The sequence below is a fragment of the Festucalex cinctus genome, chromosome 18, assembly GCF_051991245.1.
Source record: "Festucalex cinctus isolate MCC-2025b chromosome 18, RoL_Fcin_1.0, whole genome shotgun sequence".
In the NCBI taxonomy this organism is placed as follows: domain Eukaryota; kingdom Metazoa; phylum Chordata; class Actinopteri; order Syngnathiformes; family Syngnathidae; genus Festucalex; species Festucalex cinctus.
The window spans coordinates 418366-446339 of NC_135428.1; the positions used below are offsets into that span (position 1 = coordinate 418366).

At 42.5% G+C, this 27974-nt stretch overlaps 2 protein-coding genes across 4 annotated transcripts; one reads left to right on the forward strand and one right to left on the reverse strand.

Annotated features, from left to right (window-relative positions):
• The first annotated feature begins 343 nt into the window (after positions 1 to 343).
• Positions 344 to 5407, forward strand: ccni2 (cyclin I family, member 2). Its single transcript, XM_077504224.1, has 4 exons — positions 344 to 893; positions 2349 to 2701; positions 3557 to 3631; positions 3714 to 5407. Exons 1-4 carry the CDS (start codon positions 851 to 853, stop codon positions 3882 to 3884), a joined length of 642 nt encoding a protein of 213 aa, XP_077360350.1. The 5' UTR covers positions 344 to 850; the 3' UTR covers positions 3885 to 5407.
• On the reverse strand, positions 4903 to 27937 carry septin8a (septin 8a). Of its 3 annotated transcripts, none has more exons than XM_077504222.1 (10): positions 27644 to 27934; positions 21867 to 21981; positions 20823 to 21018; positions 19328 to 19514; positions 17601 to 17762; positions 17370 to 17466; positions 14892 to 15060; positions 14677 to 14809; positions 11555 to 11724; positions 4903 to 5547 (listed from the first exon to the last, which is right to left on the reverse strand). In XM_077504222.1, the coding sequence occupies exons 1-10, from the start codon at positions 27671 to 27673 to the stop codon at positions 5388 to 5390; spliced, it is 1419 nt and encodes a 472-aa protein (XP_077360348.1). In that variant the 5' UTR covers positions 27674 to 27934; the 3' UTR covers positions 4903 to 5387. The 3 variants fall into 3 exon arrangements, with proteins under 3 accessions (XP_077360348.1, XP_077360349.1, XP_077360347.1); XM_077504223.1 differs by lacking the exon at positions 4903 to 5547 and adding an exon at positions 7911 to 9417 and having other exon boundaries at positions 27644 to 27928; XM_077504221.1 differs by lacking the exon at positions 4903 to 5547 and adding an exon at positions 10829 to 11466 and having other exon boundaries at positions 27644 to 27937.
• Between the last annotated feature and the right edge of the window lie 37 nt (positions 27938 to 27974).

Here is a 27974-nt window from a genome sequence, read left to right on the forward strand (position 1 = left end):
GCCTCAATAAGACAAAGTGATTATTAGAAAGTCCGAAGCATGACAGTTGCTCCTAAATACGCGTCAGCAAAACTTCAATCGTCACGTGATGTCTCGTCAAGTTTGTGTTTTGGTTGTTCAAGGTTCGAACCCACTTCAACCACTACAACACCACGTTGGCCCAAGCCACAAGAATGATCATTTGTTTCGAGACATATTTCCAAAGCATAATGTGAAATGGTGCCCCCCAGTGTTCAGAGTGAGACAATGCTGGTGTCACGTGTCTAAGGCTCGTTCCTCCTCCGTCCACGGGGAGGCAGTGTTGCTGTCTCCGTTGAACGAGAAAAACATATCATCCATTTTCTTGACCGCTTCTTCCTCACAAGGGTCGCGGGGTGTGCTGGAGCCTATCTCAGCTGGCTTTTGGGCAGTAGGCGGGGACACCCTGGACTGGTTGCCAGCCAATGGCAGTGAAAAACAGATATCGAGTCTTTATCTGACCTTCTATCGTGCGTTTATTTTGCACAAAATGCGACCTTAGTTTGTTTCCTTTGAGCTTGTTTTGCCTTCACTCGAATTACATTCTTCTTCTGAATATTTCTCCATCGTACTCAATTCAATGACTTTATATTCGGCTTGCAGGTTAGCGTGTACCTGTCAAAATGGACGACCGCACGGGATTGTGGGATATGTTACAAGTTTCAGCACAAAGGCCAAACCCCTCTATACATTTGCCTGCCTGCGACGTTCAAAGCATGACGCCACAAATAATAATAAGAATAATAATAATAATAAGCATGAGGCCGCAAACTGTCTGCTTCCATATCATTGCCAGCAACACGAGGATCAAGCACACAGGAGAAAATAAATAATGGACTTTTTTGACTCGTGCGATTTGCCACTGACTTCTGAAGGTATGTGCTTTATTTGTATTTGTTAAGTAAATGTGCTTTAGGCAGTTCTGTTATAATTCGAAGTCTACCTGATCTCTTTTATTTCCATTTTATTCAATTACATTTGGTATAATCGCACTTTGTTTACATTTCAATTGTGGAGGGCAAAAAAGGTGTCTTAAAAATTGTTGCTGCAATAAAAGTGCTATTATTCCGAAGTGTCAATCACAAATCGATTGTTCAGTAATTATTACCAATATCGTCACCGCAAATTTCTTTGAAATATCGTGATATAATTTTTGGGCCATATCACCCACCCCTATTCCATATATATGACTGGATTGCCAATAGGCCATGACTTTTCCCATATTGCCAAGAAACGTTTCTCAGCAAACGATCAGATCCAAATTGGAGAACATTTGAGACACTACTTAGTAGAAACAACATTTATGGCGTTTTAAATTTATTAAACATAAACAAGAGGACTTGAGACATTTTACAACTTGCCTTAAATATACATGCACAAATTTTATGCTGAATGATGTTTCGTACAGGAGGAAACTTGTATTTGTTTTATTATTCTTAAAGAATTCTAACTGTAATTCAACAAAAGATGCCTCTGACAAATCTAATATTGGGGTCTGAGTGAGGTCTTTAAAGCAGCACATACTGTCCGTTTATTTTATTTTTTTATTTTACTTGTTAAAAAAGTGACCACCCCGGCACTTGACATAATGTTGTGTTTTGGCCGAGAGAATGATATAAGAATTCTTTTTACTAAAAGGGGTTGTATGACGATCAAACATGAACTTCTTCATTGCATTCTTTGATTAAAAGACATTTTCAGTGTGTTTTTGTCCATTTTGTGCGCGGGAGTCCCGGATGTGTGACCCACTAACACACTTCGGTGACGTCATTTGCGGGGGCGGAGCTCGTCTGTTCAAAACAACACAGCCTGTTTTTCCTCCGCTTCCGGTCTTGTTTTTGCGCTTGTTTTCTTGCAGCTGCCTCGTTTCATCGCGCCCGCTCGTTTGTTGTTGTGTTTTTGTACGACGTAGAACGTGTCCGCTCGCGGCCAAATAATAGTTTGTTGCCTTGCGGCGGGCATCGCTTTGATTGGCCTCGGTTTGCTCGCATGCGGGACTGAAAGCAAACGGCGAATAAATGCGTCCGCCAGCCGTCGAGTCGAGGAGATCTCGCGCATTGCGACCACCAGATAAGGTAAGATCTTTGCCAGGCAGGATGGATTTGGGTTGTTGTTGTGTTTTTGCCTGCTTGCAGCAGCTAATCGTCCTGCCTCGATTCTTTCTTTCGCGCCTGTTGCCTTTGACAAAAACACATACAGCTCATTTATTTATTTTATTTAAATTTTTCCTTTTACTTCCTTCAGTCGTTCTCAACAACACATTCCAACTGGAGAGTTTTGACACTTTGATTTTGAACCACAAATCACGACTGTCTCGTTACCTGTGGCAGGCGCGCCGCTGGCCATGAAAGGTCCCGACGTGGGCGCTGCAGCCGAGGAGCGCCACCTGCTGGGCCTGCTGGAGGCGACGCTGGCGCGGGAGACGCGGCTCTGGAAGGCCCCCGTCTTCAGGGGCGGATGCGGCGGCCAGGTTCGTTTGGCGGTTGGAGGACCTGCGGGTGGGCGGGGAGACGAAACGCTTGCTCCGGCCTGGTGCCCGTCTCCTCAGGGGGCGGACGTCTCGCCGCGTCAGCACCAGGACGCCATCGTGTGGCTGCACCAGCTCAACGGACGCTTCGGCTTCTGTCCCGAGACCTTCGCGCTGGCCGTCTGCGTCCTCAACAGGATCGTCTCCGTCGCCAAAGTACGTCAGTGGCATCGTCGCGACCAAGCACAGCCATCAAAATTAGGGCCCGGCCGATTATAATGGGCGGCCGATTATTTTCCCCATAAAACATTATCGAAGAAAAGCCAAGTTTCCGACGCTGTGAAAGTTCCCTGAATGCACCATTTTGCTTGCGTAGCATTAGCAACTAGCAAGAGTGTAGCCTTGTTTTGTTGTCCCCAATAAGCGTCAACCGCAGTTGGAGTTAACTGTAAAACTAAACACACAATGTAAAGAATGACATCCACTGTATATTTACACACAAAACATGCTTCATTTTGAGAACATTGCTAGCCTAGCGCTAACAGGAAGTTAGCAAATACTAACAGGAAGTTAGCATCGTGTGGTTTCCTTCTAATAACGAAAATTGACAAACAAATGTTGTGGGAACACATACCCACACATGAGATAACAACGGAAAGGCACAAATTCTTTGCAATGTGCGAAAAACGACTTATTTGAATAGAATTCAATGGCAACTTTCTTCTGTACTCACTTTAAGTGTGTAGCACAGTGGATGCACGGCCCCACACTGCCCCCAAGAGGACAACATGCACATGAACACTCACCATTTGATCTTACTGTTTTTATTATTTTAGTTTATTCTATTCTTATTTCACTTTGGGGTTTTTTTTGTCATTGTCCTTGCAAGTTTATATATATATATATATATATATATATATATATATATAAATATATATAATATTTATTTATTTATTTATTGGGGGGGGGGGGTCTAAATTACTTGATTAATTTTGAGTTAATTTAAAGTTCCTTTAACTCACCCATTTTTTCTTTTTTTGCTCCATCCAAATGTTGCGTGTCCACGTTTAGGTGCGGTCCAAATATTTGAAATGCACGGCTTTCACCTCACTGGTCCTGGCTGCCAAAATCAACGCGGAAGATGAGGTACAAAAAGCAAGAAAAGACAACGCACACTTTGTCGCCATCTGCTCAAGTTTTTTTTCTTTTTTTATTTGGCGTCACGCAGGCGGCGGGTCGGTTGGGCCGTTTGGTGACGCGGAGCGGCTGCAGCTTTTCCACGGCGGAGATCGTGCGCATGGAGCGCGTCATCGTGGACAAACTGCACTGGGACTTGTACGCCGCCACGCCACTCGACTTCGTTCACATCGTAAGAGTCGCCCGATTTCCCTTTGATTGAAATGATTGAAAAGCGATTCGGCCACTTGATCGGATCGGTCCAATCGGAGCGTAATAGCCCTTTTCCATCTTTGCGACCGCTTTCATTGATTCTTGTTCAGCCGATGCCGTTTGGTCATGTAGACGCCAAGTCAGCAAAGTCGGCAAAACGCTTTGTTTGATGAGCCCGTCGTTTCTTTTCCACAACAACAAAAATGGAAAATTGCTCATCCAATTGGCAAAAAACAAGCAAAGCAAGACACAAGTCGCTTCACTTGCTACAAACACTTCAATATAATCATTGAAAAAATAACAATCAAAAATAAAGACATTTCTTTTTGTATATAGTCTTCAAATAAATATCTCAATAAATACTCTCGCCTTATATGAACAATATTCTTTCTTTTTTGTTAATTTGCAGCAGTTTTGACCAAAGCAATCCTGTCGCTATCGACCGTTTGGCTGCATTTGGAACAGTTTTGCAAGGCCCACACAATATTGTCTTTCTATTGCTATCAAAACATGGAACCTATCAAAAGAAAGATTAAAGTCTCTTCTTCCATCAGGGAAAAAAAAAAACATTTCTATCTGCTTCCGTTTTGCAGCAATTAGCATTCGAATATAGCCAAGTTTTCATCATTCACAAATTTTTTCAAATTGTGATTAATTGAGCTTTTTTTCAACATGGCCCTGGTTGATCTCTTATACTCTGCCGCCACCTGCTGGCCATTTGTGTAATAACTACTATTTCTTCTTTGCAATTGAGAGGCTGCATCAAATCCTTCTGTATGCTCTAGCATAAAAAAAAGAAACGTATAAATACGTCTTTGGGACTCTTGAAACATTTGAAATAGAACGTATTTAGATGATTTGGGGAGCAAATGGGTTAAGTCTGAATAATTAGTGACAGACGCATCACCATGGTAACCATCTTGAGAATTGGACAAACATTTTCAGTAGGGGTGCACCAATCACAATTTCCCGGCCGATCCTCGATCTTTCAAAAAGTCTGACCTGCCGATGACGTTATAAGCAGCATATACCTTCCGTGTTCTTGTTTTATTGGAAAACATTGAACAATATCGGCGAAATAATACAAATGGGTTGTTTGAACTGCAAAATCAAAAATGAAAATCCGATGAGTCATCTCAGTAGAAGAGGACGGTGGCGGATTTTTTTCACACCTCTGAGGAAGGATCGGTGTGAAAGATCGGTTTATTTTGAAGGAAATCGGGGCCGATCGATTGGCCGGCTGACCGATCGGTGCACCCCTAATTTTTGGTTGACCCCACTTGCAAGCGCGACGTGAACATGGCTTTTACTCCAAACCCCTTCAAATTCATCCTGGGATCCACTTTGTGGATTTTTGCGGGTCCTTTTCGGCCCCGAGCACAGAAAAGCACACACGATTTACGATTACGATACGTTACGATGTAGGCGAGGGACGATGACATCATGCGCTTCCGTCTGGCTGGCAGTTCCACGGCCTGCTGCTGCTGCCGGCGCCGCGCGGCCGTCCGCACCATCAGACGGGCTTCCAGGCGGTGGCGCTGTGGAGCAGGCAGGTGCAGCACTGCATGGCCTGCCACCAGCTGTGGCAGTTCAAGGGCTCCACGTTGGCCTTGGCCATCATCGCCTTGGAGCTGGAGGCGCGCGTGCCCGACTGGTTCGCCGTCGTCGCCCACCTGATCCGCAAAGTGCAAGTAAGTCGACAAAAAGCCAAAAAGCGCAAAATGTTTGACGGCAGTCACGTCACCTGCGATGGAGATGTCACATGCGGGATGAAAGGATGGCGTGGAAAACAAAAAGGTGGTGGTGGGGCTTTTTTTTTTTTTTGCATTGCATTGTCGCCATTTTGAGCGTCGGATTCCCATCCAGGTGGACAGCGCGGAGTTGATCCAGTGCAAGGAAACGGCGGAGCGGCACCTGCGCGGCCTCCACCGGCAACCGTCCGCCGCCAACGCCGTCTACATCTTCGACGTCCGTTCGGACGAGTATTACGACGGTTTGAGGCGATTGTACGGCGAGGAGGAATTGAGCTCCAAAGCGGACGACGACGTCGGAGAGGGGGCGTGGCCGTCGCGTTCCCCGCAGGAGAACGCCTCGCCGTGCCCGCCGCTGCACCCCCCCAATTAAATTCAAGTCCCCGAGCGGATTGTCACGTCACACGTGACGGTGCGATAAGATTGCGCTCGATTTCAAGCGTTTTGCACGGTACTCTTTTCATCGTCGCCGATTTCACTGACGATTGGTCCATTTACATTTTCCACTTTCGTCTTTTTGTGTGCGGTTGTTTCTGACAAAAAGATTTTACTTTGCGTGACGGATCAAAACGAGGCGGTCGTGTTATAGGTCAGGATTTTTTATTTATTTATTTTTTGAATGGTTTTGGGTAGGGCTGCGCAATATTGATAAAATATCGATATCACCAAGACACAATAAGTTTCATATGGAATTTGATGCGTATATCTGAATTTGACCAGTCAATCGTTAATGCAAATGTGCACCACCATCCAATTATTGAACATTAATTGAGAGGTCATTACAATTAATCAACTAAGAATACATTGAATTTGCTTATTTTGCTGAATGGGAAAAATGTAATCCTTTCACAAGATAATAAAAATGTTATTTCTTTAGGTACAGGTAAAATATTGCAATAATATTGAGATCGTTATATTCAGCAACTGTATCGCATTTCGCACTTTTTTTTTTTTTTCAATATCGTGCAGCCCTAGTTTTGGGAAATTAAATCCTGATTTCCTGGGGAAAAAAATTATTTATAATTTTTTTTAATTTAATTTATGAAGCACTCTGGTTCCTTTTTTCAAAAAAGATTTTTGAAATGAAAGTGTTTCTTGAGTCACATTTACTTGGACTCAAATCAAACAATTCAGATTGAAATTTCCTGATTGAATTTGAACGCTGCGACTGATTTGAAGGAATAATTAATTTGACAGGCGTCCATTTTGTTGAAGCACCACCAGAGCAGAATGACGAGACGATCAACGCTCGTCATTTTTTAAGCTTGCCATTTTGTTACTTTGACACACAAAACGCAAAAAAAGTGTTTTTGTCCAAATGTGGTTTTGAATGTTAATGTCCTCACAGTGGAGCAAAAATGTCTTCAGGCAGCTCGACAATATTTTCAGTTTTCTTTTGTCTCTTGCACACAAAGAATCCAAATGTTTTTTTGTTTTTGTTTTAGTTTCCAATTCATTCCTGTTTTTGGGACACACTTTTTGTCTTGTATCACAAAATAAAATATGTTGTTGGAAGTTGGCTAAACGATTATTGGCTTTTCAACACAAAATTGTATTTCATGCACTTTGGAGCTTTCAAACTAGGGATTGACCGCCGATAATCAGCATTTTACCAAATATTGGCATTGGCCATTTTGAAGAATCATATTGCCAATAATAGATCCATTAAAAAAAAAAAAAAACTTTTCATTTTCACTGACCCTGTGAACTCTCTGCACCTTCCATTTTTGTTTGAAATTAAAACTAAGATAAGTCCAAATTTAATACTTCAGATATTTTGAAATTATGGAATCATTTATTTGGTGTAGAAAACAATTGTTTTTATTTCACTTTTGAAAACATGCTAGTGCCCCTTTTTTGATGTCTATTGACTAAGATAAAAAAAAAAAAAAAAACTCCCAATATTTTACTAACCCTCAAAGCTGCTCAATAATACGTATGCTTTAAAAGCTGGAGTTTGTATTGTTTCCACATTTTGATGCTAACATTTTCTCTTTTTAGTGGAAATGAATAATCGGCTCCAAATACGAATAATCGGCTCCAAATACGAATAATCGGTATGGGCCGTGTATCGCTAGCGTCCCCATTTTTGGACAGCCGTTGATGTGGAATCCCAGTGCAGCAACAGACAGAAAGTGCGACTAGTGGAGATGAAGGTGCGTTTGTTTGTCTCCAAATGAGGACGACGTGGCTTGTTTGCAGGCGAGGCGAGACGCTGTCAACACGAACCGCATACGCAACACGACACACGCAAATACAAACACAAGTCAAGTCGGCACCAAACGTCAACAATTGCACGCACGCACGCACGTTTGCGTTTATTTCCAACGACGGTAAACACAGACGCTCTCCTTGAGCATCGTCACACTGACTCAATTCTCTCAAATGCGTTTGACTGCATTTACATCAAGAGGATTCATATTTACACTTTGCGGAGAGTCAAATCAAGAATGGGAAGAAAATCAATCAATAAAAGTCACCCAAGGTAGGAAGAAGCAACATTATTTTAGTCAACAGAAAAAAAGTAAAAAAAAAAAAATATATTATATGCTATAATGATAGCAAAAAATGTTTTCATCTTTGGTCATTAATTTCATGTATGAGCCTTTGGGGATGATTTTGAACGTGATTTGAAGTCCATTTATTTGGATATTATTAGCTGTAATAAGGACATTTCAAAGTGACATCATGTCGCAGCAGCCAATAGAAAAGCAGCAAAAGATGACATCACTCCCATGCTGCACTGCGCACAATACACACATTTAAAAAAAATCTAAAACTAATACTCAAACTGACTAAAAGTCAAGTCATCTTTATTTATACCGCGCATTTAAACAGCCGTATAAGCATTTATTTAATCATTCAAACTAATAAAAATTTAACCAAACCACTGTGAAAACTAGGGCTGCAAAATATACGGGAAAAAACATGGATATCGCGATATTGGTGCATGCAATATTCATATTGCAAAGACGTGCAATAAGTTTGATATGGAATTTGATGCTTTGATCTGAATTTGACCAGTCGGACGTTAACGAAAATGTGCACCGCCATCCAACAGTTGATTAAGAACACATTGAATTGGCCTATTTTGCCGCATAAAAAAAAAAAAAAAGTCCCTTCTTTAGGTGCATGTTGCATCGATATTGCGATATTCAGCCAGGCGGGGCATAGCTCAGGTGCATTGCGAGCATTGGGGCAGTTACCCAAACTGTTAAGTTCCAACCTTAATCCTTGAGTGACTTTTATTTATGGTTTTGATTGGACACTCTTCCTGATGTAAATTGATTCGAGTCTATTTGATGTCAAATTGACACAATCGTCCTCAATTCTTTCAAATTGTGTTTCCGTGACATCATAGCTTCTTACAACAATACTTTTTTTTTTTTTTTTTTGCATAGTCATGTGTAACAATATGGGCTTATAATAAAGCACACGTTGCTCGTCGAGTAGCAAACAGCCTCAAGCTGTTCATCATCGGCGGCTTTTCACATCTCTGGTGTGCCCGTTCAAAAATAAAACATCAAAGACATAAAATATTCAGATCAAGTGTCCAATAATAATCATCATAATAATAAAGAGGAGGGGGAAAACATCCTGAATAACTGCTGGCCAAAGTCAACACTCTCACCATGCTTGACCGCAGCTTCATCATCAGTCATCATCGTCGTCGGTATCGGTCATCATCGGTCATCACAATGTCAAGATGGAATGTCAAAACAAAATGGAGGGAAAAAAATGGTCTGGTGTGGTCGTCGTGGTGATGGAGGGAAAATGGTGGCCATAAATTAACTGGGGGAACAAAAAACAAAAGAGAAAACAAATGTGAATAAATAAAAAGCAAACAATGTGAGGGGAGACATGAAATGAGGACGAAATGAACAATGACGTCATCAAGCAGCAAAATGGAAGCTCACTAGAGGGCGCCACAAGCGAGCGCACGCGTGAGGCGATTACATGCTCAACTTTTGAAAGCCAGATGAGCTCAACGACACTTTCAATTACGCTCAGCCACGTACAGTACAAACAGGAAAACAACACCGCATTTCAGTGGAGATATAGAAATATATATATATATTTTTTTTTTGAATGAAAAGACTTCTGTCTCGATTTTTGCAAAGTTGAGCAACAGGACCGGTTGACGAATGTGTGAAAATGTTCTTCACTTCATAAAATTGATGAACATTTTAGTTCAGGAACAAAAACGAGACTAAAATGATAAAATGATTATGGTTTTGTCAAATCTTGTCTGCTAATAATCTGTCATGTGACACACAGCACAAACACATGGGACAGACAGGAGGTGGTTTTCACCGTGAAAGGTTAAAAAAATTAATATATATAGTTATAATTTACATGAATCCAACGGGTATAACATTCCAACAACAATATTAATGTCAGTGCTAACTCATGCTGGCTAACTATGTAGCCATCATAGCCACTGTAATTGTGTGTGTCGAGTTGTTTTTCATCCAAAAGATGAGAACATTTGATGTGAAATGGATTTAGACCCAAACATGTTCAATATAATCTGCTGACAAAAAAAAAAAAAAAAAAATCTACAGGGGTAAAATGATTGTCATGACTATAGAAGTAGACTAAAACGTTGACGAATAAAATGACGTTTTCTCGGACTAAAATGCTCGATTTGTAGTCAACGAAAAATGGACTCAATAAAAACGGGATGAGGTTGACCAACTATAATAACGATAAAAAGTAACAAGCGTGACTGAAATTGAGCCGAAATGTCAAACCAGCGGATGAAGTGAACACGAGCTGGATGGCGAGGCAATGGCGATCGCCTCGCTCCATCTCAAACGAGAAAATCCGGTGTGCTCCTCGGATGTGGACACCCGATAAGAGAAGCGTCACGCGTCGACAGCACTTTCACACAAACGGGCGGGGAGGGGGGCGCGCCTCGCAATCCTTCCAGCCAGGAAGGAAGGAAGGAAAGAGCCCGAGGACAGGAAGTGCCCGGCGGGGGTCAACGCAGCGGCAGCGGCGCAACATGCATTTCACGCTCATCCATTCCAATGTCAGGCAGGCCCTGACACGCGTGATGTTACGTTTGTCACAATAATAATAGTGGGAAGGAATTTTTTAAACCTTAAAGCAATACATAAATATGAAATGATTTTCAATGAGACAAAAACAAAAATGAAGTTGTCATTTTGTATTATGTTACAATAACATTAATTGTATGTGATGTACATTTTTGCAGTATATAATACAATTTCCTTAAGGTAAAAACTGCAGACAGTTTCAGGGCCATACCCGTTGACACCAAAGCCCGTTTCAGTGTACGTAAATCTGCACAAGTTTCTTAGCGATCACTTTTGGAAGATTTCAAACCGCGGCACGAACATACATGGCTACGTCTCGCGTGACTGCGCACGAAGCGCCAGTCTGTCAACAACAATGGCGGATATAGCCGTGTGGCTTGTTTCTGTTTTGCGTGACGTTGTACTTGAATCACCCGCCATTGTCACTTCTCCTTCCTGTGTCATCTCACTGATCTGTACTGGATATAGCCCAGACACACCCGTACAAGCCGTTGACCTTCTGGACACTCGCGCATGTCAAGATTTGGTTGAGGAACCAAATCTTCCGCCTTAGAGTCAAAGTATTCAATTGTTTATACGCTCCAAATTTATGTTCTTTATTAATTGTTACTTGATATCGCCCGCTTGCCGTATGTTCCAACCAATGTCATTGATATTTCCCTGCCTGCAAATGTTCAAAGGGCTAAAAGGTGTTCTCCTATGAGAAGATCCAGTTTTTGACACCATGTGAGGCCTTCCAACGCAAGCGAGGTGACAAGATTGCCAAAAAGATGAGCTGCTGATGACGACAATGGGAAAGAAGAAAGGAAGCAATCAGAGAAGAGGATCGATTGATCGATCGATCGATGGATGGAGCGAGCGCTTACTTTTTCTTGTCCTTGTCTTTCTTGAGCGGCTGCGATAGCGACAGCGTCTCGGCGGCCACCTTCTTCCTGTTGAAGGCGTTCATCTCCTCCTCCAGGTCGCGACGCTTCTCCTCCACTTTCCTCTTCTCCTCCTGGTGCATGCGCTTCAGCTGCTCAAACTTGTCGTGCAGCTGCACCACAACAACAACAACAAGAAAATATTGTCAGCACGCTAGCGTTAACTTTATCTGCCAATTTTTTTTTTTTTTGTATTTAGTCTCAGCTTGAGTCCAGGTCCAATCCCACTTGTTAGTTTTTTTAATCATAGTTATAGTCAACCTCATCACTTTTTATTTCGTCAACTACAAATCGAGCATTTTAGTCCTTATTTTAGTCAAAGAAAACGTCATTTTATTCATCTAATTTTAGTTTAAAAAAAAAACAGCCAACATTTTAGTCAGAACAATCATGAAATCCTGTTTTTTTTCTTTTCTTTGTCAGTTATGTTGAACATTTCTGATCTAAAACTATTTCATCTTTTCTTTTTGATGAAAAAGCTTGACACAGTTGCAGTATATCAACAAGTGGCTAATATGGCTCCATGCTATGCACTAGTAAATTAGTGGTCGGAAATAACATTATTGTTGACACGTTATATGTTGGATTCATGCTACGTTACAACTATAGTTGACTTTGTTTTTTTTTCACCTCTCACGGTGAATCCACTTCCTGTCTGTCCCATGCGTTTGTGCATGTTGCACTCACTAGCTGCACATTTGACACAACAGTGTCACATTGACAGTTTACCAGAGACATTTTACAAAATCAAATCATTTTCATCTCGTTTTTGTTCATGAACTAAAATGTCTACAGATTTTAGTCCAGTTTTTATGAAGTGATATACATTTTCGTCTCGTCTTCATTAGTTGACAAAAATGCAGACTGATTTAGTCCCACTTGTTGTTTATTAACTAATTTACTCCCAAAAATCTATAAAAACTTTCTATTTTAAATATTGTCAAAAACGTATTGATAACGTCTTGATGTAATTTTATGCAAGAGCTTTAATGCAGCCCATGACCTGAAGCGGTCACTTACAGCTAGGGGTGGGACAAAAAACCGATTCGACCGAACCATCGGTCGTCAAGGGGAGCTAAACGGCCGTATCGGAAGCAGACTTGTCAACCGATACAAAATCCGCCGGGAATCCTTAGATAAATTGCTTGTAAAGCTGTGGACCGGATATCGCGTTGCTGTGAATCGGTTGCGAGTGAGGCTTTATGGTTTTCATAACAATAGCAAGAGTTCTGCACCGTGCTCTACTTGTTTTGTTTACATTTCAGTAGCAGCACTATTCAAGCTACTTCCGTGTTTACAGAGAGCTAGCAAAGTAGCACTCAGAGACGCTTCATTCCCCGGATGTTGTAAACATAATGCAAAGACGTTACGCACCTTGGGGGGAGCCTACCGTCAACGCCGTGCTCGCCACACGGCGCGCGCGCGCACAACGAGTGACAACATGCAACAGTGGAGACAGTTAGCAGAAGCAGGTGCCGTACATCTCGGTATTTCCCATGGCTATCGAGTCCTCTCGGTGCACTTGTATGTCCCGGGCCGGCGTTGGTACTGCGCGCGAGCCAAAAAGAATAACTCCCGTGACGATCCAATGCATGGATTCAAACGACACAGGTATGTCCCACAGCCAACACACCAGCTATGCTAAAAGCACACTGCAAGTATCTCATTTCTCAGTTTGTGGCTCCCTGTCAATGTCTACAACTAGCATGAGCAGCAGATAGGAGAACTGAGACGTGCCCGCGATTACGTCATCAAACTCAAAATGAACGACAGCCCAAAAAACAAAATATAAACAGTAGTAATTCTGTGGTCATCATCGTGTCTCAGATTAAAAAAACAAAAAAGATGTCATACATTAACCAAAAATGAATGTGATGGCAAAGAAAAACAAAAATTGTTAAAAACAAAAATTGTTGATAAAAAGGTTAGGGCACTTTTGGAAATATTTTTGGATATATTAAGTTGTTAATATGTGTTTGATAGATTTATTGTTCCATAAGGTGGCTTCATATTTCTTTTGGCTGGACGGTAGGTTTATTTCATGTCTTAAATTTATGTTTCTGAAATACTTCACAATGTGCACATATTCTGTTTAATTGTGTTGGTGTCTGTCTAAAGGTTAAATATTTATATTTAACATTAAATTATCAACCTTTTGTTTTCCTGATCCTTATTTTGAATTAAAAAAACAAAACAAAAAACAATTATAACTGTCAATAACAACTAATAAATATTTAAACTGATACATTTTTCAGTCATATCGCCCAGCCCTTTGTTCCGGTCCATTTAAATAATTGATTCAATATATAAAAATATAGAAGACATTGTTGTTGTTCTTTTTTTTTACACATTTGTAGATACTGTAAAAATTTGTGGTGTTTTAAGATTAATGTTTACAAGCAACAAATGTCACTATAAGTTTAGAATATTGAAATTAATCGTATCGAATCGAAAATTGTTTCGTTCCCAAACTTAATCGAACCGTATCGAACCGTTCTGTTCTGAAAGATAATCGTTTTTCAATCGAATCGCAACTTGTGTATCGAGATACATATCGAATCGGCCTCATGTCAGAGATTCCCACCCCTACTTACAGCAATGGTAGTTATTTCAAAAAACAGCCAGCAGGTGACGTCAGAGTATAAGAGATGAACCATGTTGCAACAAGCTCTTTTTGCCAGTGTCTTCAACAGATTTGTGAATGACGAAACGTAGCTATATTCTAAGACTAATTTCTGCAAAACGTAAACAGATACAAATATACTTTTTTTCCTGATGAAAGAAGAGACTAATGTTTCTTTTGGTAGGTTCCATGTTTTGAGAGCAATAGAACACAATATTGTGTGGGCCTTGTGAAATCGGTCAAAATCCAGTAAAACAGACGAGAGCGAAGGGGGTTGCTTCACTCAAAATGGCTGCCAGTCAACGAGTTCATGATTTTTTTAGTCTAGTCTAGTTTGAGTCCTGTGAAAAATGTGTGTTGACCAAATGATTTTGGTTTCATTTTGGTTGACGAAATGAAGACTACAGCGTGCATTTTGTGAGCCAAACGTGGCGCCGCTCACCTCCCTCTCCTTCTCTTTCAGCTCCGCTTCCGTCTCCTTGACTTTGTTGACAAACATTTGTCTCATTTCTTCCTCCTTACGCTGCAAGTCTCCCAGGAACTCTTTCCTCTTGGCCTCGTACGTCTCCTGCAGACTGCAAAGGCGCAAAACGAATGAGACCGAGGTCCCGACGGGTTCTCTTGCGAGTTTTTGTTGTTTGTTTTTTTTTGCCGTACCTGAAGGGCTGGCTGTCCGGGTCGGTGTCTTTGAAGCCCATCTCCTCCAACTTGCAGCGGCGGTACAACTCGTAGTGGCGGGCGTGCGTCTGCTCGCGCAAGTCCTCCATGTTGACCCGGATCAGCATCTCGCGCAGCTTGACAAAGTCGCAGTGGCTCTCGTTCTCCACTTCAGGGGGGGAAAAGACCACGCATCTTGTCACTATTGGGCCGCTAGTTTGCAAGTGGAGCATCCGGATGGCTTTCGTACCCTTCATACGCCCACTTTCTAAGTAAATTAATTCAATTGATTTCGCCTGTATGTGCACATTGGCGCAACAAATGTCAAATGACACAGTGGTTTTAATCGCCAGGCCCTGAAGGCTTAATGTTCCATCAATATTACATTCTTGCATGCTTTAAGTGTGACCCCTAACCCCAAGTAAGACTTTTTGTTGAATACTTCCATCAAAAACTGAAGTTGAAATATCGATTCGGCCGCCTATCGAAACGATTCACGAATTGTGTGCTGTAATATCGCCATATATTGCCGAATCAATTTTTCTTAACACCCCTAGTCCCCATAATGGTGGTTAAACCTGGAAAAAAAAAACTTGCGTGTATGGGCCCCACAATGTGCAACGACAAGCATACAAACATAACAAGGAGAGAAGAAGAAGAAGAAGAAGAAAGCGTTTTTTGCCATTTTGATTCACAGGGAGTGGGAAAAAAAACAACACACAGTTGTCAAGCCAGAAGCCAAATGGCGGCTAAGTGCTTCATAGTTTCCACGTTTGCATCCAACACACACTCACTCAAGCACGGCTGGACAAATAGCTGAGAAAACATCTGGAGCCGAGAGATAACATTCTTCAAGGGAAACACGCACGCACACGCGCCTGCTGCGCGCTCCCGACGACTCCGCTGTCGTCCTTCCACATTTCTCACGGCTTCTTGCCGACGTCCGCCACATGACGACGACATTTGGCCTTCCCGCTTTCACATCAGCTCGCTTGCGTATCAAACGAGGGCCGTTTGATCGCCACATTCAAAAAGGATCTCGTGATACGGCGTTCCCTCCTTTATTGCGGATTTCGCTGTTTTGTGGATTTTTGTGGAATTTTCGGGGTTGGCGCATCAACGGACGTTGGACACAAATCAGATGATGGAATCCATTTTTCCCACATTTGACTGCTTGATGTGACTTAAAAGAGCAGCGCGAGGGAAGAAAGAAGAGGGCAAACGAATGACGACGCGTTGCTGATGAGCAACAACGCGTCACTCAGAATCAAGTCAAAAGTCACAGCTGGAAGCAAAAATATCTTTCCCACCACCGCAAAATGTCCTCTGCTAATAATAGGACAACTTTCACTTCCCACTGCAAGAACAATCCTCAAGCTAGTTAGAATTTGAAAGTTCCATTTTGGAAAAGATGTGCGTTATTTTTTGTACATCTACATTGACTAAAAAACAACAAAAACCTCTTTTGACTGACACAGACTGGCCGCTATAAATTGAACACGTTTATTCTTGCATGTCGTGGTTTGGCTTACATCTCGACAGGCAGGCAGAAATGATTTGCGCCACATAATTACCACTTTTTTTTTTTTTATGTGGTTGTCATGGCAACAAGAAAAGCAAAATTGTTAGCAGCAGCTTCCCAGGTCTCAGGACTGCTACCAAGTGCACATCTCTAACAAAAAAAAAAAACAAAACAAAACAAAATGCTGACAGACATTTTCTTGATGGAAACTTTTCGACTGGTGCCCGGTCACGAGTTGAGCACTTGTTAAAAGCTGGATGGAACATCCCTGGAAAGTTGAAAGGCGTTTGCGGCGTTCCCTTCCAAGCAGGTTTGTTATCGTTTTGGAATTTTGCATTTCAGTTCGTTTTGAGTTGGGGGTTTTCAAATTTAGTTAGTTTTCAGTGTAGTTTTAGTTTTTAATAATTGCTTAGTTTTAATTTCAGTATTAGTTTAAACAAAAAAAAAAGTGTATTACTTGTGCTCAAAATAAAAAAAAAAAAAAAAAACAGCATGTGAGCGATGTCATCTTTTGGTGCTTTTCTATTGGCTTCTGCGAGATGACGTCACTTCTGCGTGACACATTTTCAATCGTCTTTATTCCGCTTCATATTAAAATAAATCGACTCAAAATCACCCCCAAAGGCTCATGCATGAAATGAATTACCAAAAATTAAAACAAAGGACATTTGTGCTATCATTATAGTTAGTTTTAGTTCGTTTTGTTTTTTAAAAAGCATTTTTGGTATTGTTTTTATTTCATGAACGAAATTGTTTGAATTTCAGTTTTAGCTAACTAAAATAAGCTTGCTTCCAACAACAACAATTTGCTGACTCGGGGGATGTGGGGGGGCCGTTTTTTACAGGCATCAGCGTAAAAGGGGCTGGCAGTGACTCCCTGATGAACCCGATGTAGCGTTTACCTGAGAAATAACACGCGGGCGCGGCCAAAAGAGAGAGCGCTGGTGTCCACTCACCTTGCACGACCCCCCAGGGGTACTGCCTGGCTCTCACCGTTTTGTTCCCAACTTTCACTTCTTCCACGCTTCCCACCACGGCAAAGGGCAGATGAGCCTGCGCACACGCAAAGGCAGCTTTATTTATCCAAGGGGGAATTTTACAAGCGACGCACTTGAGTGTCTTTTCAAGCCACTGCTTTTACTCCATTGGGGGGGGGAAAAAAACAATAAAAAGAGAGTGGGTCTTACGTTCATGGAGGAGTTGATCTCGCTGACAGCCTCGTCGTCTGTGGGGAATTGATAGATCTGGACGCCATTGCTCACCAGCTCGCTCATAATCTTGATCTTGAATTTGTGCAGTTCGCTCTTGGAGATGGTGTCGGCTTTGGCGATGATGGGAATGATACTCACCTGCGGATGGGGGGAGAATTCCATTCCAATCATTCGAAAATGTAAACATGCAAATGAAAAATGCGTTCTCATGTTTGACGATTATCACCTCGACCGAATGATTTGACGAGATTGGCAAAGAAGAGAAATAGTCACAAAAAAATGCGCAGCAAACAAACGGCGATGGTCAAAACAAACCAAATCGACGTCAGATGCTCCTCAAATCTCCCCACTGGGACCAACCAGGGCAAACATTCCCAATAACACACGCTTGCACATTTCAACCACAGCAAAAAGTCACATGACCTGCATTCGTTTATAGCAGCAAGTCATGGCTAAGCCCATAATAAACTTTATTCATGGTAATATAATGACTGAAAAAAAAGCAAACAAATAAATAAATAAATTGCAAGCAGTGCAAAAGTTGCTAAATTTAAGACACACTGGAATGGAACGAAAACAAAAGAAATGAGAAGAGTTGTAAACGTGTGCGCTCGAACAAAGAACAGAAAAATAAAAAAAATAAAAAGTCCTTTAAAAAGCAAAAATTGGCTTTGGCTATGTGTTGATTGTTTGAAATAGCATCTGAAGTCATTTGGCAGGCGAGTGCAGCCGTGCGTTGAGAGCTGAAGCACGCCAGCCAGCCAGCCAGCCAGCCAGCAGCGTTTGGTCACAAGCTGACGACCATCTGCTTTCTTCGGGGATTTATTAGCACCGCATCGCCAGACATGCGCACACAAAATGCACATAGCGCTTCACAATGCACAAATCAACGTCGCACTGTACAAGTAAGCAATCGGTGTCGTTTATCGCTTTCCAGCAGCGAACTTTCGGCTGGTGTGGAAAAACAGGAAAATGTTCTGCATGAGTTTTTTTTTGTCTTTTTTTTTCCCATGCGGTGGCGGTCAAGAGACAGCCGGATTTCAATTCATCATTGTAATAAAAGAAACATGTTGGCTTCAAGCAGGACACCGGTAGGCGGGTCTTTCCCAAAACTTCCCCACATACACAAGCTCTGAAATGCCAAATGAAACTCTTTACGACGCAGAAATGGGTCCATCAGAAAGAGGAAAAAAGAAAAAAGAAAGGGCTGGGAAACCTTTTCCTCCCAGGGGCCACTTTTACAAACTCCTCTTACTCCGTTTGTGAACAAAAGATGATGCAACAATTGAACAAATCAGTGTTTGGGTTCGTTTGGAACTTCCTCTTTGGTTTGATTGGTTCTCAGAATTGTCAGCTCGGCTCAAATGTGACGTTCCCCACCCCCGCTCCACAACAATGGAGGTGGAAACTTGCAGTTTGACTTGTACTGGATTCATTTCAAGTGGCAGAGTGAAGACAAAGAGCCGAAGGGGATGAAATGCACACCGTCATCAGACTTCCATGACATCGATACTTGCGAACAATCGGTGCGTTTGCATTATCCTCAATTTTGTGCAAAAGGGTTAGGGTTAGTTTCGCAATGGAAAACAATGGATTTGCGGGAAAAACACTCGCAAATATTGCAAAAAATAAAAATAAAAATTGTGCACTCTCATGGAAACACACGCTACCGAGTGACTCAAGACTTCTTTGGTTGATCTTACCTTGCTGTCGAGTTTCTTCATGGTGACCAGGTCCAGGGACTTGAGCGAGTGTCCCGTGGGCGCGATGAAGTACAAGCAGATGTGGATCCTGGTGTCGTGGTAGTTGAAGAGCGAGCGCTTGATCTTCAGCTCTTCCTGCAGGTAGTTTTCAAACTGAGTGTCGATGTAATCCACGATGGGCTTGTAACTGCACCAGGGGAACAAAAACAAAGAAAAAAGAAAAAAAAAAAAACTGCTGAAAAAGCATTCCGATGGACTCGTGGTTGTCACTGGGGGGGTCAAAGCTTGCTTGCATTTGTGTGATCCACAAGCCTGCTTGAGGCTGCACAGCTGAGGTTTTTTGTTTGTTTGTTTTTTTTCAGGCTTGTCTTGTGTTGTTTCACTCTCTGAGCCTTCACAGGGGGACTTAGAGCCAGCACAGTGGTGATAATTCAGCGCATTTACGCAATCAAATGAAACCACAAGAGCCTCCAGATAATGCAATAGCTGAAGTTGAATGCCCTTCATGTTGTACAAGTTGGAATTTGCTCAACATGTTTGTCAGAAATGTGACCTATCATAAGACACATTGTCTTAATGAAGCACACGAGGGCACCAGTGAGAGAAAGGTGGAAAATGTCAGCTTTTTTTGTGAAAAGAAGACACATGACCACAAAAAAAAAGTCAATTTGTCACTTTTTTCACAATTATCTGGTCTTCAAAATGTGTTGTATGCTGACTATTACATTGCCATGTGCAAGTTTTTTTTCCCAGGTTCATACTGTGCCCCCCCCCCCCTTTAATTAAAGAAGAAGATTGAGCCTTGTTTTTTTCCCCTCCCTCCTTCCTCATAACACTACTGCAAAGACAAATTCCTTGTTTTGTTTTGTTTGAACATCCGTGGCCAATACATCCGATTCAGCTTGAAAACGTTTGTATGCTGAGGCCAGTTTGAACATTGAGCAGTGACTTCCCGCCAAATGGAATATTGAACTCAAGTCAATCATCTGCATCTTCCCGTCTGTGTGTGGAATGCGCCGCCGCTGACCTTTCAATGTGCATTTTTGCGCACGCTGCGGGGTCTGGTCTTCAGCGGTCTGCTTCAACATGGGGGGGGGAGGCGACTCTCAAAGGGCGTGAGAATGCCGCTCGTTGGGCCGACTCCAACTCGGTCCCTCGGCCAAATGTAAAGACTTCCTCCCCTGACGCTTTCTTGCTATTATTTCCAGTCCCGACGGGGAAAGGAAAAATGTGCGCCGATTGCACGTCTGCTTTTCTCATCACGACATTGAGATCATGTGGCAACCGCTCAAGAAAAAGAGTTGCTGAAAAGAATTCAAACGTGTCGATGACTAGGGGTGGACTATGTTTAAATTATTATTTTTTTTAAATCACTATTTATTTCAAAATGGAAATCGATATTTTGTGACACCGTTTTCCAGAAAACTCCAAATTGGTCATTTGACCTCAAAATATCAAATGCGAGAATTTGTCTGGAACATCCCCCCGTCCTCACCTGTCGTCTTTGTTGATCTGGTCGCCGAAGCCGACGGTGTCGACGATGGTGAGTTTGAGGTGGACGTTGCTCTCCTGCAGGTCGTACGTGCGCGGGCGCAGGTAGACGCCGTTCTGGTAGTGGCAGGCCTCCTCGTTCTCAAACGTGGTGTTGAAGAGCGTGTTCATCAGCGTCGACTTGCCGATGCCCGTCTCCCCTGACCGCGGTCGCAAGGAAGGAACGTTACCAACACGGAGCGACGCAGGGTGCGTTCAAGAGCCTCACGGGAGTATCAACACGGCTTCTTTTAACATTAGCGTCATGCAAAATATGCAACGCACTGTTGATGTTGTCATTGAGCAAAGAAATGTGACATCATTTTGTCTGAATGCGGCGAGTCAGGAAGTCATGTTGTCCAACAAAAACGCTGACAGTCTTGATTGAGATCGTGTCACCGTTTCTCCGAAAGCAAAACAACCGTTTCTGAAATACTGGAATGGAAACGCTCAGATGCCTCCATGACGAAAATGAGATGGCCGACAAGATCCTCTCTGTCAGGGTTTCATAACGTTTTTGGGTCCCGACTAGGGCTGAACGATTTCCACAATCATCCAATGATGCAACATGTCAGTCAGTTGCATAGTCAAAATTGTTTCATTTTATAAACTGTGACTCCATTTTTTTTTTTTTTTACATTGCACAAGAAAATAAATAAAATGACTTAAATATTAAATCCAATTAAGTCAGAAATTGTGTGCTTTAAAATTGACGATATAATGCACATTTTTCATAGAAACGTATGCAAAAGTGAGTCAGATAAATGTCTTCCACAAGTCAAAGAGCGCTGATGAATCTTCTTCGCCTGAAGACTTGCGTCCACTCTTATGAGGCGCTCCCCCTAGTGGCCCGCCCCGTAACTGCTCAATAAGTCATGAACAATGGCACTGTTATAGTGGCTGTATATCGCGATACTTGCGTAGGCGTATCGATAATCTATTGGGAGACAAAGTATCACGATTTGTCAAGATGTTGATATATCGTCACACTCCTACTGTATTAACTTACCTACGCAGAGGATGTTAAAACAAAAACCCTGTGTGACCGATTTGCTGACCAGTTGGTCGGGGAGGCTGTCGAATCCAACATGGCCGCCCAGATTGAGGCTGCGCTTCTCTTCATTCTGCGGGACCAAAAAGGAAAACATCAAGCATGAGGGACGTTCAAGTCATTTTTCAAGACTTTATGATGCAGACCTGTTAATACGAGTGAAACAAAAACATGGAGACGGGCGCTTAGCGAGCACAGATGGAGAAATCGTGTCGGAGCTGCAGAGGAAGAAAACCTTGAGATGAAAAGCGTCTGCAAGCTAAGCAGCAGCTCATCTGCCCGTGCCACCAAACCAACGCATTCCTGAAGGCTGATGTCACAGCCGGCGGCGGCGACAGCCTGAGAGCACGGCTGGGCGAGACGCCGGCACATTGCAAGCACAAGAGAGCAAAAGGTTTATGAGAGGAAGCGTTGACTGGAATCAACAGTCAAAGGTCAGAAACAACAGTTATGGTAGTTAGTCCCAGGCCAATGTCTGCCTTCGGACAACGGGAAGCATAAAGCACGCCCACATGACCTATACCGGCATACTGTCACGTACGTTGCGTTACGTCAAATATTTACGAATGAAGATAGCTATCTAGTTTTATACTCAAGTAAATTGTGTTTTACCATTCACGGTGTGCCCCCCCCCCAACAGACTTCGCAAGTGGAATTTCTGAGTTCAAGGGGGCGTACCCGTACACACTTCCTGCTTTGAACTCTGTAAAGTCCGACTTCCGACCATCCTCCAATGCAGCATTCGTCAACTGTGAAGTTGAACTTGACTTGAAGCAACCCACCGGCTCCAATACGGCTCCAATACGGAATAGCCGAGGTCCGCGTGGATGCAGCTCAACTTCCCACCAGCTGACCGACCGGCCACATGCCACAAAAGCAGCAAGAGCGCTAATTATTATCAGGCGGGGCTTCTGGAGACCCTCAGGACATGATTCAAAACGCCACCAGATAACGTCCATGACTCAAACACGTCCTCAGATGAGAGTTCTTGCGTCTCATCCAAGGAGCGTCTTGCAGATTGAGTCAAGTGTCCTCTTTGGTGCCACATTTCATTTCATCAAGTCAGTGGAGGAGATGTTACTCCAGGATGGCGTCATCCTGAAGATGGCGCTAGCAACATGCACGATTGCACGTGCGTGAATGTGACAGGAATTCCATTCCATTCAATTCAATGTTTTTGTTATTTCATTCTATTAAAAATAGAAATGAATGACACACAAAAAAAAAATATTTGGTCTTGTGTGAAACGACTCGAGTGTCCTCCCTTCCTGATCGACAAAGTCTCACGGGCCGCTGTGGCCCCGCCCCCTCGCTCATCTGTGGAAAGTCCAAATAAATGAGTGTCGGAACGCTTTCAACAGACGTGTTTATCTTTGAGAGACTTTGCAGACGCATTGCGGAACGGAAACAGATCAAAAACACATTTCATTTCATCGCTCAGTTCTCACCTCAAGAATGAGGGAAAAATAAGAATTGTGTCAATCTATGGAATTGTCAATTAAGCAGATTTTTTTTTTTTAACTCCCTGGATGCACTAACAAGGTGGTTTTGCAGTGATTGAAAGGGACAGGATGGATTGGCTGTGGAAGATGAGATTATTGCACAATTGAGAAGCCAAAAGAGCATGTGGAAAAGATTGAACGAGTGCAATTGTCCTCAACGATGAACAGGGGGAAAAAAACACAACATTCATATCCAAGCAGCAGATCAAATATTTGAATGAATATTGATCCAAGCTGACGAGTGAAGGCGGTCTTCAACCTGCCCACAGACAAACTTGCAAAGTGCAATTTTGGTCTTTGACCAAGTTATTTTTTTATTAAGGCCACAGTTTGACCGGATAACAGATCTTTATTCAATTTCCATTCTTTCCAAAATGTATAACTTTTTTTCTTTTTTTCCCCCAGAGCCTCACTTTAACATTTCATGGCCAAGATTATCTTTGAGGTAGGGCTACGCAACTAACACAAATTCTTTTACAATTTCAAGTATTTACACTCACTTCACAATTACAAAATCAGCATAATCGTAAAAAAAAAGATTAATGCCACTTTTTGAGTTGTTTAAATTTATACATTTCCCCCTTTTTTTAAATTTTAAAATAACTAATTTAATACATTGTTTCCTCCAAAAGGAACTTGAATAATTATCAGTAAATTATTATTATAATAAATTCTGTTGGGTCCAAAAGGAACTTACATAATTACAGTGTCTCTATTATTTTTAATGAGTCTTAATCATTTGAAATGTTTATTTTCTTCAAACTCAAATCAAATCTGAATTATATCGCACCTTTCATACATTCAAATGCAACTCAAAGTGCTGAACAATTAAAAGATCCATAATACAATAAAAAGAAAAAGCCACCCCCCATATCCCCATGATCGCACACACAGACACACACGCAAACCACAACATGGCGGGGCACAGAAGAACCTTGTGAGGAAATGAGAGGAATGACGATCAACCACCTTGTTTTGTACCAAAAAATACTGGTGATTTCAATTCTTGCCAAAATAACCATGATTCTTATTTTTACCATAATGGAGCAGCCCTATGGTGAGGTTGACTTTTTTTGTGAGCCTGTGACCTCTTCTATACATACTGCGTATATAATATTGACTCAACCACATAGCGGCGATGTCGTTCTTCACGCCCAACATCGACTTTGACGAGTTGGCCTGGAGGCGCTTGCGGCACGTTGCCTCTATATAAGCACGGCAATACATCATCAGCGTTGACGCACTACAAACGGCATGTAGCGACGTCCAAAAAAAAAAAAAAAAAAAGAAAAAAAAAGAAAAAAAAAGAAAAAAATCACGTCCTTGAATGCGTCTTCATATCAGAACAAAATTGGAGTGCATGCAAGCATCTTGTGGCGTCGTTGCATGACATGACATGACTCCGCCCGCAGTCTCTTCTTGCCTTCATGTCATGATGAGCATTCCAGATTGCATGCAGGCCTGACGGCGACGGGGACGACGGGGGGAGACAATCGTCTTCGGGGTCAGTAAGCGCCCTACATGGTGGGGACCATGTTGCGGGCCTTCTCCTTATATAACAGCGGAGCAGTATGCTTGAGGACCACCAGAGAGTATGTGTCTGCTTCAACACCCTCGAAAGTACAAGTAAACACGCAAAAAGTTACTCATACAATTTGATTTCGACATTTTATGGGGAGATTACGCCACAAAAAGTCAAACAAAAACATCATCGAGTGTGACATCGGCAGACATTTTGGTGGTTAGGGGTGTGAATTGCCGAGTCTCTGGCGATTCCATCCGTATCACCAGTCATAGGTCGCCATTTGACTTCAAACCGATTCATCCCAATAGGAATTTGTAAGTCGTTTATTGCGATTTATCTTCAAAACTCTAATTTAGAAAATACTCATCTTTAGGGGTGTTAAAAAAAATAATAATAATCGATTTGGCAACATATTGCGATATTACAGCACGCAACTCGAATTGATTCAATATACAGCTGAATCGATGTTTAGCGTTACTTTTTGATGGAAATATTCAACAAAATACAAAGTAAACACCAATCACCGGTTCATAAATAGGCCTACTAATCAGGAAAAAAATGAGTCGATTCATCAATTTAATCATCTATAGATGAATCAATTCTAAAAATAATCGACAGTGACGGCACTAGCATAAAGTCCTCGAACTTGATTCCACAAAACTGCAAACTTGACACGCTTGCGTTTTCAAGCACAACCGAAACGTTCCGCGTTGCCCCCCCACCCAAATCAATGAGCGAAAAACAACAGCCGCATCGATCGCCTCGCGTGGCCTACAAAAGTTTGCGCCAATGACACGGTCATATCGATAGCCGCGGTGGCCGTTTGTTTGTTCAATATGCTCTCGTTTAGTTCCACAAAAAACAGACAGGAAGTCGGTCGAGATCCAGCTGTGCGGACCGCCCGCCCGCCCGCCCGCCTGCCTGCTGCCGCTGGCCTGCTGCTCTGCATTCTCAGCATTTTTACCCCCATAATCAATGGCCCAATTTTATATTCCAAAATCACAGTCAGCAGTACGACCGTGCGTGCATGTTGGACGCTCAGCAGCACACACGGCTTGTGATCCACTTCCTCTTTTTTTTATAGGCATGTGTTGCACAAACAAGGAGTCGCCCAGAGCTTCCTCCTAATCCCTTTATCCTTCCAACTCACTCCGAGTCCTGCCTACTCTCTGTCCACTTTACAAATATGCATTCAAACCTCAAGCAAGTAACAAGCAGTATTATTGCAATGTTGCCAGAATAAAGTCAAAATCTTACAAGAAAATAAAGTATCAAATGTTACAAAAATAATGTCACAACTTTACCATCATCAAGTGGTAATGTTACGGGGAAAAAAATTGCATCCCACCAAAACGGACCACATCTCCACATTCCCAAGCAAAACAAAAGCAATCTGTAGTCAGCTGACGGTACTCGAGGGTCAGTCATGTGATATGTTCACAAATCAGTGAAAAAGTGTTTGTAATATTGGATATGCAGCAGGCCACTAACAAACAGCGGGCGGTCCGCAAATGGCCCCCGGACCGTAGTTTGGACTCCACTGGCCTTCATTCCATGAAACAAACTGTCATGAGCTGCTAAAACTGCCGGTGATTTATTGCCACCGCCATTTCATATCAAACATATCAAATGACTCCTCACAAGGGTCGAGGGGGTGCTGGAGCCTATCCCAGCCGGCTTCGGGCGGTGGGCGGGTTACACCCTCATCTGGTTGCCAGCCAATCACAGGTGAAATAAAATATGAAGGTTTAATGTTTCAATTAATAGTAGGGATGATTATCAGCGCCGATATTGGGCATTTTGACGAATATCGGTATCGGCCTTTTTTCAAAATCTGATGGACACGACAATAAATGGTCAATTTAAAGCCATTTTAATCTCAGGGAACCATTTATTTCAATTTTCAGTTTAACTTTATTAGAGATACTGCTGACCCTGGGAAACTTTTGTTTTTGTTTTTTTAACATTACAACAAAGATATGTGAAAGTTCCATGTATTTTTACATTTTGGGATAAAATATTTATTGTAGAAAACTATAGAGATCTATGGCATTTACTTGTTTAAGTTTCCATTTAACTTTTTAAGGCATACTGATAACTTTGGGAGCTCCCTGAATTTTTTTTTTTTCCAAAAATTTAAAATGAAATCTACCCTAAGCCTAAGTAAGACATTTTGTTGAATATTTTCCCATCAAAAATGGATGTTTAAAAATCAATTCGGCTTGCCTCTTGAATCGATTCGAGAATTGCACGCTGTAATATCGCGATATATTGCCCAATCGATTTTTTTAACACCCCTAAGCAGCAGGCAGAAGCAAAAGTGAAGCATTTAGCTGCTAGCTAGCTTACATTTGTCGTGTATTCCAATGCAGTAAATGTGTTGTTGTTTGAACCGACACCCACATGCTGTGAGAGCACAGAAGGAAAAACTTGAGCCAAAAAAAATTACTTGAAAGAGGCGACATTGGCTCGGCGAAAGCGGGCGGTGGGCTGAGACCACCACAGGCACAGGAAGCCACATTGGAGGCTCCTCAGGCGGGGGAGAGGCTGTCTGACGCCACAAGCCCGCTAACGTTCGCCGTAAATGACGACCGCGACCGTTCCGTATTTTCTGTTTCTTTTTTTCTTTTTTTCTCTCTTTTAGGTAGTAGCTTGAAAGGAGAAAAAGGCGCCAGCGCAGCGCGGGTCGCCGTGTTGGACTCACTCACCGAAAATACGTCCACGTCCGTGGCAGCCATGGTGCGGAATGTGCAATGCTGCTTCTTGCTGCTGCTTGCTGCTGCCAAGTGACAAGTGGGGGGCGAAAGGGGAAGTGTTCCGTTCAACTCGGCTCGGCTCAGCTGCGCTCGTCTCTCGCTAATGCTGCTCACGCTCGGCTGAGGCTCGCCAACACTACATTCACACACACAGTCAGGAGAGGCGGCAGGCGGAAGAAGCAGCAGCAGAGCCAAGAGGATTCACGCAGGCGTCACTCCCGCGTCGCGTCAAGATGATACTCCCCACTTCCTTGCACACATCCGTCCATATCGGAACCGCTCA